Genomic DNA, 12,176 nt, shown 5'->3' on the forward strand with positions numbered 1-12,176 from the left:
TCCAAAATCCTTGTGACCTAGTTTTTCTCTGTTATTTCTCCAATTTGCTTCCCAGTAACCTCGTGCTGCTTCAAAAGAGCTGATCAGGAATTACCTTAATGCAAAAATGAGAGCAAACCAGAACTCATTATACCAGGAACAGGCTGGCAACACTGGTGTTTGAAGCACCAGTCAAAGGGAAAGAATGGCCTGTCTTAGTACAGTAAGTTACCAATTGCATTTGAATAATTAATCAAGCAAGCAACTTATTATGCAATTGAGAAGTTTGTCTGAATTGATGCAGGCAGCTTCATTTTCATGATGGCATTACAATCCACTGCTGTGCTCTGTCAGTAATTGTGAGGGATGGAGCTTGCCAGCCACTGGGTCATTTAAGTTATTTAATACCAGCACAGTGATGAGCTGAACTTCAGCATTCAGTGAATGGGAGCTGTATGGGGACCCTCTGTCTGCCTCTGACCTATGAAACATGAGACATAATGAATTAGTGAGACTTCACATTTTACTTCACATGGATTAAAGCTCAAATGCTAGTGTTGTGCCACATGTCACACATCCAGCATGACAAGAGGTGCCTTACAGGGACTCTTTGAGGTTAACATCTTCACTGTGCACTGGCAAACTGGAGCTGACAGCGTTTGAATCATGGCTGATATGTTGACAGTGGGATGTTTAAAGAAGATCAGTGCTCAGCAGTCCTTTACCTCACGGCACTAACCAAGTGGAAAGAGCTCACATGCCCATTTTAGACTTGAATGTGTTTGGGTGTTATGAGTAAAAAATAGGTATCTTCAGTAATAGAAGAAATACTAGTAATCCACTCCCAATGATAAGTGATGACTTGTTGAAAAACACTCTAAGAGTCTGGTCAGCACAAGTTTCTCCAGTTTACCACTTCTAATTCCCTCAATAAGTCTATCCCCAAACATATGCTCCGAAGTCTGCTATGACCTCTGGTAAAGGAGTACATTGGATTATCTTCCAGCAAGGTGTTGAGAGAAGGTGAAAGCCTTAGTAGCTCCTTCCCTCACAAGCCTTTCACTGGTGGCTCCTGGTCCTCTGCCCCTTTGAGATCTCTTGCTGGGTGTGGGGAGACCCAACTGAGAAGACGAGGGGAAAGTCAGGATGAATGACAGGTTTTGGGTGAATATCAGTATGAAGGAGTTTGTTAATCTATGGTGTGAGTTAACTGCTCTGCACTCATTTATTGTATGTGTATGCACTATCTACAGAGGAAGCTCTTTCTTCACCCTTAAAGCTTGTATCCAAGTTGATTGCACTGCTTGTTTCCTGCCAGGTTTGGGGCTTAGATGTAAGAACACTTTTTGCTGACTGTAGAATTCAAGGCCATTGAGGTTGGCTTCCTGAATCCTCCTTACCTAGTTAAAGTCTGGCAGCTCATGGCTCTCCCAGTACTAAAATCCAACCATTTTTGTAGTAGAAAGCCCATAAACTACTGTATTACAGACTCAACAACAGTTATTTTGTTTTTAATTTTTCATTAGTTGGTATCTTTGGAAATATAATACCACTTCCTGACTACTTGAATAATGCATCTTAACCAGAGATTTAGGCAGAAAATCCTAAAATTTTACATCAAACTGTTAGTGATAATCCTAATGCCAGTTTCTTTGTTGAGGTTTTTTTTCCTGTTTTGTTACTGTAGATGTTTATCCCCATGGGCCTTAGGAGTCTGCTCAGCAATGCGGTCGGAGGTTTCTAGGTACCTGAGCAGATCTGTCCCTGAGGTACAGCAAACTGCTACAGCATTGCAGAGCACTCAGGAGATGAGTCTTTTCTGATTTTGTTGCAGCCAATTTATTTAATGTTTTATATTGTTTTCCATTTAAGTCTAGAAATTGGATAAGGGAGATTTCTTCCCATGTCACATGGGTGCTGTTTAATGACTCTTTTAAACACTTTGGCTGCTACCAGTCTTGAAAGCTTGCTGTAAACACTTAAATGTTTCAGAAATTTTTAAAAAAAGTAATTTTATAGCTTTTTCTTGCAGAATTGTCAAAGAAATGACAGCTAAACAACGATCAGCTCTTTGGAGGTACTTACACAAAAATTTTTTTGGCCTATACAAAGGTTTTTTCTGTTGAGTTTTATGTCTTCTCATAGCTAGAGTTCCTGATAGAAAATTATGCAAGAACATGTTTCAGTCTCTAGGTTAATGACACTGGCAGTTATAAAGCTTAGGAGTGAGTCAAGCTCTATTCTTCCTCACAGTGAAGCTACATGTAACCTAAAAGTGCTGCCAGAGACTAACAGGGTAAAAGATGCAGAAATATATTGAGTTGACATCTTTGAATTGCATAGTCAAATGTGAATTAAGAAAAAAACTGCTTGCCTCTTGATTTTGTGCTGTGTGGGAAGTGTTCTGTGAGTATGCAAAATGAGCTCTGGAGAATACAATAGCTTTTGATTTAAAAATTAATTTGCATGTTGTGCACACAAACTTGCAGATGGAGCCTTGCTGTGTGTTGCTAAACAGTATTAATGGTAAGTATCCTTTGAAAAAAAACTATTGACTTTATAAACTGGGATTTAAATGAGACATGAAAGGCGTAGTGCATGAAACAGTCTTAAATCATATTTCAGCAAAGACCCTTCAATTAACACCTAGTGATCTTTAAAGAAACACTAACAGTATACAAGACAGAGGAAAAGAGAAATCTTACATGCCAAATAATCTGGTTCTGTTTACCTGTGTTCTTTGTGTGGGTAAACATGGAAAATCTTTTCACTCAAGGTTTATCAAGTGAATCTTTTCTTCCAGTGATTTAAATAGAGTGACTGGTTTCAGTTCTGGAGATAGTCGTCATGGCCAAAGTTTTGTGAAAACTAAATACAGAAATTACACAAGTTAATTGAGACTGCAGGTAGAATTGTCTCTTAGAAAATAATTTTAAAGAGTATAAACTACATTTATCTTGCTATTTCAGAGAAAAACAAAATTTAAACAAATATGGTGAACTGGATACCTTTCTAAGCTATCACGTGCCCTACCTCTAAACTTAGTTTTAGTTACAGTTATACTCATTAAAAGAAGCATGTAATGAAGTGGGAGGTGATCTGGGAAAATAACATAGTCAGAAAAGCTTCTGACATTAGCTACTTCCACACTTTTGGTCTGTAATACTTGTGAAGAAATAATGGCAATTTCAAAATAAATGTAAAAATACTGGTTTTCCCTCTTTTTCATAATAGCCTTCTAATGTCTCTGTCCTTCTCAAACTACTGCAATTTATAATGAAAAAAAATGTACAAGTTCCTCCATAAACATCAACACCTAAATATTCTGCCCACCTTGGATATAAAGTCACTTTTAATATTTTCAGGTGCACGGACTCAGCCACAAGTTCACTTTCAGAGAAGATCTGTGAAATTACCAGAGAACACTAGCTACAGTGACTTGACAGCATATCTGACTGCAGCCAGTTCACCCTGGGAAGTGGACAGTTTCCCTTATTTGCAGGGATTAGATGGAAATGGAACAGGTAACCCACTACTTTGGTTTTGCTCTGATTTCATATTGGTCCAGGGCTTGACTTTTGGTCATATAATTTTTTCCATTCCCCATTCCAGCAAGAGTTCTTTCGAATTTGGGTGACGTGTTAAGTTCAAATGCCCTACCAAAATACTGTTCCGATGAGCAAGAGGGCAAGGTCGGTTATCCCTTAAATGGGGCCACTGAATAGCAAATATGAAAACTCCTTGGCCTTGGGAGATCAGGAAAGTTGGTTACACTTATAGTTCAGAGCTGAGTCTCCAAATGCATTGCATGTGCACATACAAGATTCAAGATTAATGTGTAGGAACAAGAGAGAATTTAACTCAAGGATGCCATAGAATTCTTGTTAATCTTTTTTTCTAAAAATAAATGAAATGCCTATATATCAAGGATTTAATACTGTATTGTTTCAATGGCCTCGTTGATACTTTTAAATCTAGCTTCCAGCCCAGATGTGCAAAATTGTCTAGCACCAAAGGAAAAACAATGAAAATTCATAGTAGAAACACAAACGCTGTTAAATTCACAGTTATGATACATTTCTATGACTGCAACTGCCTGTTATTCTTCTACTTTTCATTCAGTCTTGATTGAAATAATTGGTGCTTTGTAGGTAAGAGAAAAATAGCAGAATCAGGCACAGAAGCCTTCAAATTCTTAAAATGCTGGTGTGACAAGGAGAATAATGTTTTCTCTGTGCCTGTATTGGGTTAGAAAGATATCAGTGGCCATGCAGTGTAGCAAGAGAGATTCAGGCTAGTGATTAGGAAAACCTTGCTATGGTGAGGATAGTTTAAGCTGTAGAATCAATTGCTTGAGGGTGTTGGACAGAGTTAGTGACTTGTGAGAATGGCATAGGCAGAGCTGAGCCTGCTTTGAAGCAGGCTGAATATTCCCTTGAGGTCTCTCCCTGCTGTTTCTCAGGATGCATTTACTTGTGATGTGTTGATCTAAGTGACTTTGAACACTAGGTCATGTGTGTAAATGGTATCTTGCTAGCTTCTCCCTTCTTCCCTTTGTACAAATCTGCATATCTCCTTTTCTATTATAACGAGAAATGTATCTGGTACCTTACCCCCATCCTTCTGTCTGCTCCAGTGAGTACATCTTATCCTATCTCATTCTATCTCTCTGTCATTTTCCTATTCTCATCTTCAACCTCCAATTTTCTCTGACTTTTCATACTCAGACACGATCAAATATCTCTATCCTTTTTAAAATGAAAGAATTCATTTGATCTCATTCAATTGTCTACTTCCTCATCTCCTTTCCTTTTATCTCTAAACCAACTGAAGAAACTGTTGACAACGTGTGTGGTATTTCTCTTCCCCAAATCTTTCCTTAGTACTCTGCAACCCATTCTTGCATTTATTTAGTGAGAACAGGTCTTGCCAAGGCTTCAGGTGATTCCATCTCATGGGAACAGCACAACTATGATATTGTCCTTCTCCTGTTTCACCTTCCATCCCCCTGTAAAATATATGAGTGCACTTTTGGCTTTTTAGTCTTCTGTATGCTTGCATGACAGAAACTTTTTTACTTGAGCATAGGGATTCTGGATTTGACTTTTAGCCTTCAAGTAGAAGTATATCACAAAAGACCAAAATGATTGGCAAAGAAATGGCATTTAATGGGGTTCTAAACACAAGAAGTGCCTTGTCTTCTGAATACTGTAGTATTCCATATAATGTAATACAGACTACAAACACAAGATATTGTAATATATACTATAATATAGGTAAAATGTCCTCGATCTTTAGTAGAAGTTTCTCTTGATGTGGAAACATGACACTTTAAAACCCTAAAGTTGGATTGACTTTCTATGTCTGCATCTCCAAGTGACTTAGTGAAGACTTTGCCTGGAAAACTTCTGAAGGAATAAGAAATTAGGTCAATACCTGCTGAGGATTTTTTAATATTTCTGTTCTCAAGAGAAAAAAAAGTACAAATTTTAGAATTCCAAAAACCTTAGCATTAATTGGCATGGGAAATTTGGGAATTTGGCAGAACACTGCCTCTTCCCTCTCTCCCACCTCTCCTTGCCCCCCCTCCTCTGTGCTTTCACTGTTTATTTACATATCTGTAGGGTTTTTGAGAGGTCCCTTCATTTGTTTCAAACAGATCAGTTCTCTGGCTAGTATTTGTCCAGAGTAGTTTTAGCTAAAACCTGTTCTCTATGACTTCAACAATTATCATAAAATCCCAACTGGGTGTTGAATTAGTAATATGGAGCAGTGAAAATTTAATGCATGAATCAGCATGTTCTAAACATAAAAATTTGAAGAATTTCATTGCAAGTAGTGAGAAGCCTGTGTAGTGTTAGCTTATTGTTTATATTAATCACCAACTGGAGAGCAGTAGGATGATTTCACAAAATCTTGTCTTTTTAACCCAACTAAACAAAACTTTCTATCTTCTGTATCAATGGACCAAGCTGACTAATAACCATTATTCCTCCTGCTCTTGTAGGCTGCTTGTTTCTTTATAAGGAGTCGTGTCCAAAGTGACAGTGGATTCTCCTCTGATTATTTTTAGAGCTCTTTACAGGTCACCAGATGTCAAAAATGACAAGAAATAAATGAGAGCTGACATTTATTGAAGTTCCATTCCCATTTAATCTGTGTGTGCACTTATCAGTTTTATAGGATGCGAGAGTTTCATAAGCATTGATTTCAATTTGCCTTCACATCAGAAAAGAGAAACATTTTATCTTTTTAATGAGCATTAACATACTGTACAAGGTGGCAAAGTGAAAAATTATTTCTTCTTGCTAGAGATCAGTGGATTTCAGAAATTTCTCCATTTTGTACTATAACTTGTTCAGCCCAGTACTGAGCAAAGTGTCAGTGCATCTCAAGTAAAAAAGATGCAAGCAGTGTTTCACCATCAGAATGCTTTTTCTGGGACTGAAAAGTCATTTTTACAGATACATGCTTTATCAAGACAGTAATAAGAGAAAAATTCAAAACTTTTAATACCTAAAAATATGAAAAGTATAAAGCATGATTTAATATTTTATATTAATCTAAACTCCGAAGTTTTACCTTTTTGCAGTTGGGATTTGCATAAGCCAGAACATGGTCAGGTTACAGTGCTCAGCCAAAGGAATTAATTTCTCTGATACCAGCCTGAGGACCTTACTGGCCCAAGTCTTGGGAACAAGCATCAATTTGACAGAAGCTAAAGGTGCATGGCAGAGGCAGTGTATCGAACAATCAAGAATAAAGGAACAACTTTTCCCTCACCATTTCGTTCCTCTGTCTTACTGTTTCATATTCTAAGGTGTTTAGGGGATGATACTGTGAACCATTGAAGCCTGTAATATACAGATGCATGGGCAGGCTGGCAACTTTCTCTTATGCCCTAGCTGAATTTTCAAACCTCATATTCTGTTTTCAGTCTTTTAGCTCTGTGGCTCTCTTATATGGCCCTCTTCACAGAGCCTGTTTTCTCAACTCTTCAATCCCTCTGTAAGAAAAGCATCTGCACCTCCATTCACAGTTGGTGAAGGCAGCGTGTGTGTCCCTTGCATGTCAGCTATGCAACACTGACACTCACCTGAAAACCTGGGGAAAGTGTGTGTCAGAGTAGATGCTTTAGTAAATAAGCCACATACAAGGTTCCTTGTGGTTATTTTCCATTTCTTCAGTTTGGCACCTCTTGCAAAATCCAAGGAATTTAAAGTTCGGAGGAGTTTTGTCACCTTTTTTTCCCTTCCCTTTACCACTTCCCACCCCTTCCTTTCCTGGTGATATCTTAACTTTGGTGAGCTGTTATTCAGAGATATCAAATTTAGTAAAGGCCATGCCTTGAGACTTACTCGCTGTTATGAGAAATCATAACGGTCTCACTGCTTTCCCACCATTCCCTCAGGTGTACTTATCCTAATGAATACTGTCACTGAGATGCAGCGTGTTCCTGAGAACCCCTTGTTGTGCCACCACTGCTGGGTGTGAATGTGCTCCCACAGGCAGTTTATGCAATGTAAGGCACCAGGGTTACAGCAGGGGCAGTACCCCCTCTCTGCCAGCCAGGCACCCCTCTTCCTCCTTTCTGATGAGCCCCTCAGCAGGACAAGCAGCTGCAGAGCCCCTGGAGCCAGCACAACCGAGGCAGCAGGGATGGTGCTCTTAGCAGGCATGTGGGCCTGTGGGGCTCAAGCCCCTTGAAAAACTGGAAGCTCCAAATCTTCCAGTTAAAACTACTCCCACTATTGCTTTGAGCTCCAGATCTCTTTCGTTTTAAACCTCAAGTTTGGGTTTTTGTCACCCGAGTACATAGATACATCTGGGGTATTTATCCCTGTCATTGGTTCATTTGGTTAAATGATTGAAGGGTTATAATGCATTTTTAAATCATGTTGTTATGAAGTAACATTCATTGGCATGCAGTTTAAACATGAAGAATAATTATAGTCTTACATAGATAACACTGTATATCCTCATAATCCATTTAGGTTCTTTGCAGTGAAAGGCCAAAAGAAACACAGCCTGTCATTCTTAAACACGTGACCGATTTTCCTTCCAGTGCCGCTGTTTATTGAGGTGTTTGTTAGTTATGATATATGCGTGTAAGGCTATAATAAAGACTTGTAAGATAATTTGGTTTTGTTGTGATTACGGCTGTGATACTCATACAGATTTATTTAGGATTAATTAAGAGGAGAAAATATATGCAGGAGATTTTTACGTTGTAGTTTTCTTGTCTTTAGATTTTTTCCAAAATTAAGTGAAAAACAGACCCATATACATCTTTCTTGGAGTTTGTGGTTTGGGGTTTTTTTTGGCAGGGGGAGGGTTGTTTGTTGCTTGCTTGGTCGGTTGGGTTTTTTTTTTCTGTAAGGCAGGGAGGATTGCTGCTACCATCCCTTGAGAATTGTGTTGAGGCACTACTGCGGTGTTGAACCACATGGGTGTATCTTAAATTCTGGTACCTTCTGTAGTCACAGTGTTCATTCCCTCTCTTGGTAGGAAACAGCACTAGGTATGACCTCACCCCTGTCACTGCCGTCAGCGTTCATCTCCTCAGCAGCGATGGGACCCCCATCCCTGTGAATGGCCCCATCTATGTGACAGTGCCTCTGCCAGCAAACAGCAACTTGAAACACAATGCACACGTCCCAGCATGGAGGTTTGACCAAAAATTTGGTAGGTAACATCTCATTGTGGTTCCCTAGATGGCTTCACTTCTCTGAATCTGGTGTCTCACTGCATTTATTATGTTAATATAATAAGGTCTTCACTGGAGTGTACAGAAACCTGTTTTCTGTCTAAACGAAGCGAAGATTGAGTTTTACTTATCAAGTAATATATATACAAATATACTTGACTAGCATTGTGTGCCACTTTTAGACAAATTTTTTTTGTAAATCCACCATTTTGCAATTATTAAATATTTTATTTAAAAACTATCTTGCGAGAACTGGATTTCACCCACAGACTGAGAAGCAGAGAGATGTATTCACTATGGCATTGAATTGGAAGTCTGGAGAAATGGAAACTTGCCTTATCTTTGTCAGCAGCCAGCTATCTGACCTTGGGTCCCTCTCTTGTCTCGCGTTCCGTTTCCTGCCTGTCAGATAGGAAACATAGTACTGACTTCTTTTGTAAATCACTTTGAGATTGACTAATACTATCAAGGAAAGTACATGTAAATAAATTTTAAAAAATATTTAAATGTAAATAAAAGAATTTTTAAAAAGAAAAAAAGTAGGAAGGAAAAATCATTAAATATTTTGAAAGGACAGATGACTAATCAATAAAATCTGTAAAATGCACTGTTCTTTATATTGCAGAATATTGTTTGCCATTGTGAACAGGAGTTTTCCCAGAAATTTGTAGTTAAGCTATCTTTTTTTAATTTATTTTCTTTATTTTGTTGCTTGCTGGTATACTGTACTGGCCTTCTTTACAGCTTTAACGTTTGAAGGATTAAGGAGTGCGTAAGTTTGTCCTGGTGATCCACCTTCAGTTGTTGCACTATGTTTTCTGAAATATATACCAGAGGATTGTTAAGAAACAGAAGAGTGGAAGGTGAGAAAGGTAAATGCTGTGAGTCAGGAAGATAGGAAAAAAAAGGAGCCAGAAATATGGATCTGTAGAGACAATTGCTGGGCTTTGTCCCTGTAAGGCAAGTGTTTTGAGCCAGTTGATGATCACATCCAGAAGCAGAGCAATGAGCACAAAAGCAGCATGTTGGAGGAAGGGAGGAAGAGAGAGGTGAAGGGGAAAATAGTGTTTTTGCTTCCTTCCTCCCTCTTTTGCTGAAAAAGGTGATGTATGCCTATGAATCTTTTGTCAGGAGCTGGCTGTATTAGAGAGTAAAGCAGCAGGATTTAATGAAAAGTAAATTTGAATATTATATAAAATGGAATAGTAGAAAAAGAGTGCAGTGAATGGATTTGAGGTTCCCTTAACTGTGGAAATTATACTCTTCTGTCCTGGCAGCAAGTTTTGCTACATTCTTCCCGAAACTGATTTTGATTTGTGATTCTAGAAACCATTTTGTTTTCCCTTGTTTAAAAAAAGACAAGGAAGACTGACTCACACTTACTTTCCCCAGAAGAAGCAGTCCTTCCCCAATCCTTCCTGTCAGCTCTAGAGGTTCAGTCTGCCTTATTGCTACTTATTTATTGCTAGTAAAATGGTTCTGATTTTGATTATGGAGCTTTCTCATTTATGGCCAAATTTCCATGCCCCTGCAGTGAGGCCACAAAAGCTCTTTTTTAGTATGGAATATGATTTTTACTTTTGTCTATAAAGAGCTAGTTATCCTATTGTGTGCAGTATATATTAGTATAGATCAATACAGCTTAGTTAATGTTGCAGGCTGAGGCTCTCAATCTTAAGACAAGTCCAGCCTTATTTGATTCATGACGAACTACTAGACTACTTGTGTTTTTGGAAGGAGAAGGCATGAGGACTGCTAAACAAAATCTTTGTTGGGACACTTAGCTTCACAAAGCTGTGGAGAGGAAGATATTGAAGGCCTTATGCTTCGACTCCAGCTCACACTTCAGCTGAAGTAAGCATCTTTCCGTGCAACCAGAATTCTTGAACAAAGATGCATTTTAAGCCCTGCCTGCAGCATGCCAATTCTAGTAGAATTTTGACCACATCCCAACCAATTTAAATTAGAGTAGCCTAATTTAATAAATATACCAGCCACACTGTCTTGTGCGGGCTACATTAGCACCCTAAGGGCTGTCAAAGTAGCCATGTGTAGCATGAACATGGTGGTGTCCTGTCATTCCCCACCCTGATGTGCTTGGATGTGAAAGGAGGAGGATGGATAATGACTGGGATGGCTCCGTGCTGGAGAAATCCTTAACTGGCAAGTAAGTTGTTGTAACCCATTTGCATCATCAGATCTGTGCCTTGTCAGGCTAGGACCTCTAACCTTATTATTCTGATTTTGTCTTTCATTTCAGGGCTGCTTTTTTCCGTGCTAGTTATATTGAGGTCTCTCCTTAATAGATTTTCAGTGGCTTAAATTTTCACACTTGTATCTGAACATTGAATAAATGCCAGAGATGGAAAACTATGACTGTATTACCAGGCACTAACACAGTGCTTCTCTCTCGTGTATTAGCAGTACAGTGGGTGGCTTGTTCGTGCAAGCCATTGTTTTTGTTTAGAAACCATGTGGTTGTCATCATTACTGCATGAAGAACAATTTCTGCTCTAAAAAGCAGAAATATTTTTCACTTTAGAGGGAGTGGAGAAGGGACAGAAATGCTGCAAATATATTTTAGTCCTTAAAATCTCATATGTTTTGCTGACCTCATGATGTACTGATATGAACCCAGAGGCATCTGATTGGAAGTGCAGAGATTTTTATAGTTTCTACAAAAGTGAGGCATATGATGGCTGCCAAAAATAACTAATGGCTTTTTGGGATGTTTACCATAAACAATCTGTATTTTCATGACCATGGTTTCTGTCCTTGGGAGAGAAGGGGGAGAAGCAGCGTAGTCTGAGAGTGGCTCCACTCACACTGATGAAACACGCAGACAGAAAATATAGCCTGACATCAAAATAAGACAATCTGTGCGTCTATTTTATAATGTTCCAAATGAGATTTTTCGTTACGAAACAAACTTACTGCCTTATGTGCACAGCAAGCAAATTAAATTAAAGCAGTAATACCTTTTGGAATAGTTAATAAAATGAAGATCAGCTGTCGATGCCCAGGAGATGTTTTAAGGGTAAATGAACCTTGTTAAGGGTAAATCTAACCTCGTTCTTGTGTTGGTGCGCCACAGTTTTCTGCAGCATTTCTTAGTGATGGTAATAGTAAACACAGACACATTGATGTTATAGAGACATATATGCTAAAATGCAATTTAATCATTCCATGCTGTTGACGTACCATGTCTCTTGTGTTTCACACTACTGTGGGAGAGTGGTTTTATTTCATAGTACACACTTAAAGGTTTGATCTTAGAGAAATGGATTTTCATTTCTATAATCAGGATTGCTTTGTGAGGTTTTCTAGGGTTTTGGGGTTTTTTCCCTGCCAAGTGCTGTCTTGTTTTTCTCAAAATCTAAAGAGGGCTGAAAAACTTTCTTCCCTTTATCCATAAACAGATGGTTGGGATCATTACTTCTTCCTTGTATATTTGCCTTGATGTCAGTAGGATTTACAGCAATATAATTAA

At 38.5% G+C, this 12,176-nt stretch overlaps 1 protein-coding gene across 2 annotated transcripts in view; it reads left to right on the forward strand.

Annotated features, from left to right (window-relative positions):
- Positions 1–12,176, forward strand: part of FAM171A1 (family with sequence similarity 171 member A1) — an 88,747-nt gene that overhangs the window by 59,098 nt on the left and 17,473 nt on the right. For both annotated transcript variants that reach the window (XM_027720591.2, XM_027720592.2), the window contains 2 exons: positions 3,345–3,503; positions 8,488–8,664. In XM_027720591.2, the coding sequence (XP_027576392.1) occupies positions 3,345–3,503; positions 8,488–8,664 (336 nt within the window). The remainder of the gene's footprint in view (positions 1–3,344; positions 3,504–8,487; positions 8,665–12,176) is intronic.

Source organism: Pipra filicauda, unplaced genomic scaffold (genome assembly GCF_003945595.2).
Source record: "Pipra filicauda isolate LSUMZ 115617 unplaced genomic scaffold, ASM394559v2 scaffold65_size3143899_pilon, whole genome shotgun sequence".
NCBI lineage: Eukaryota > Metazoa > Chordata > Aves > Passeriformes > Pipridae > Pipra > Pipra filicauda.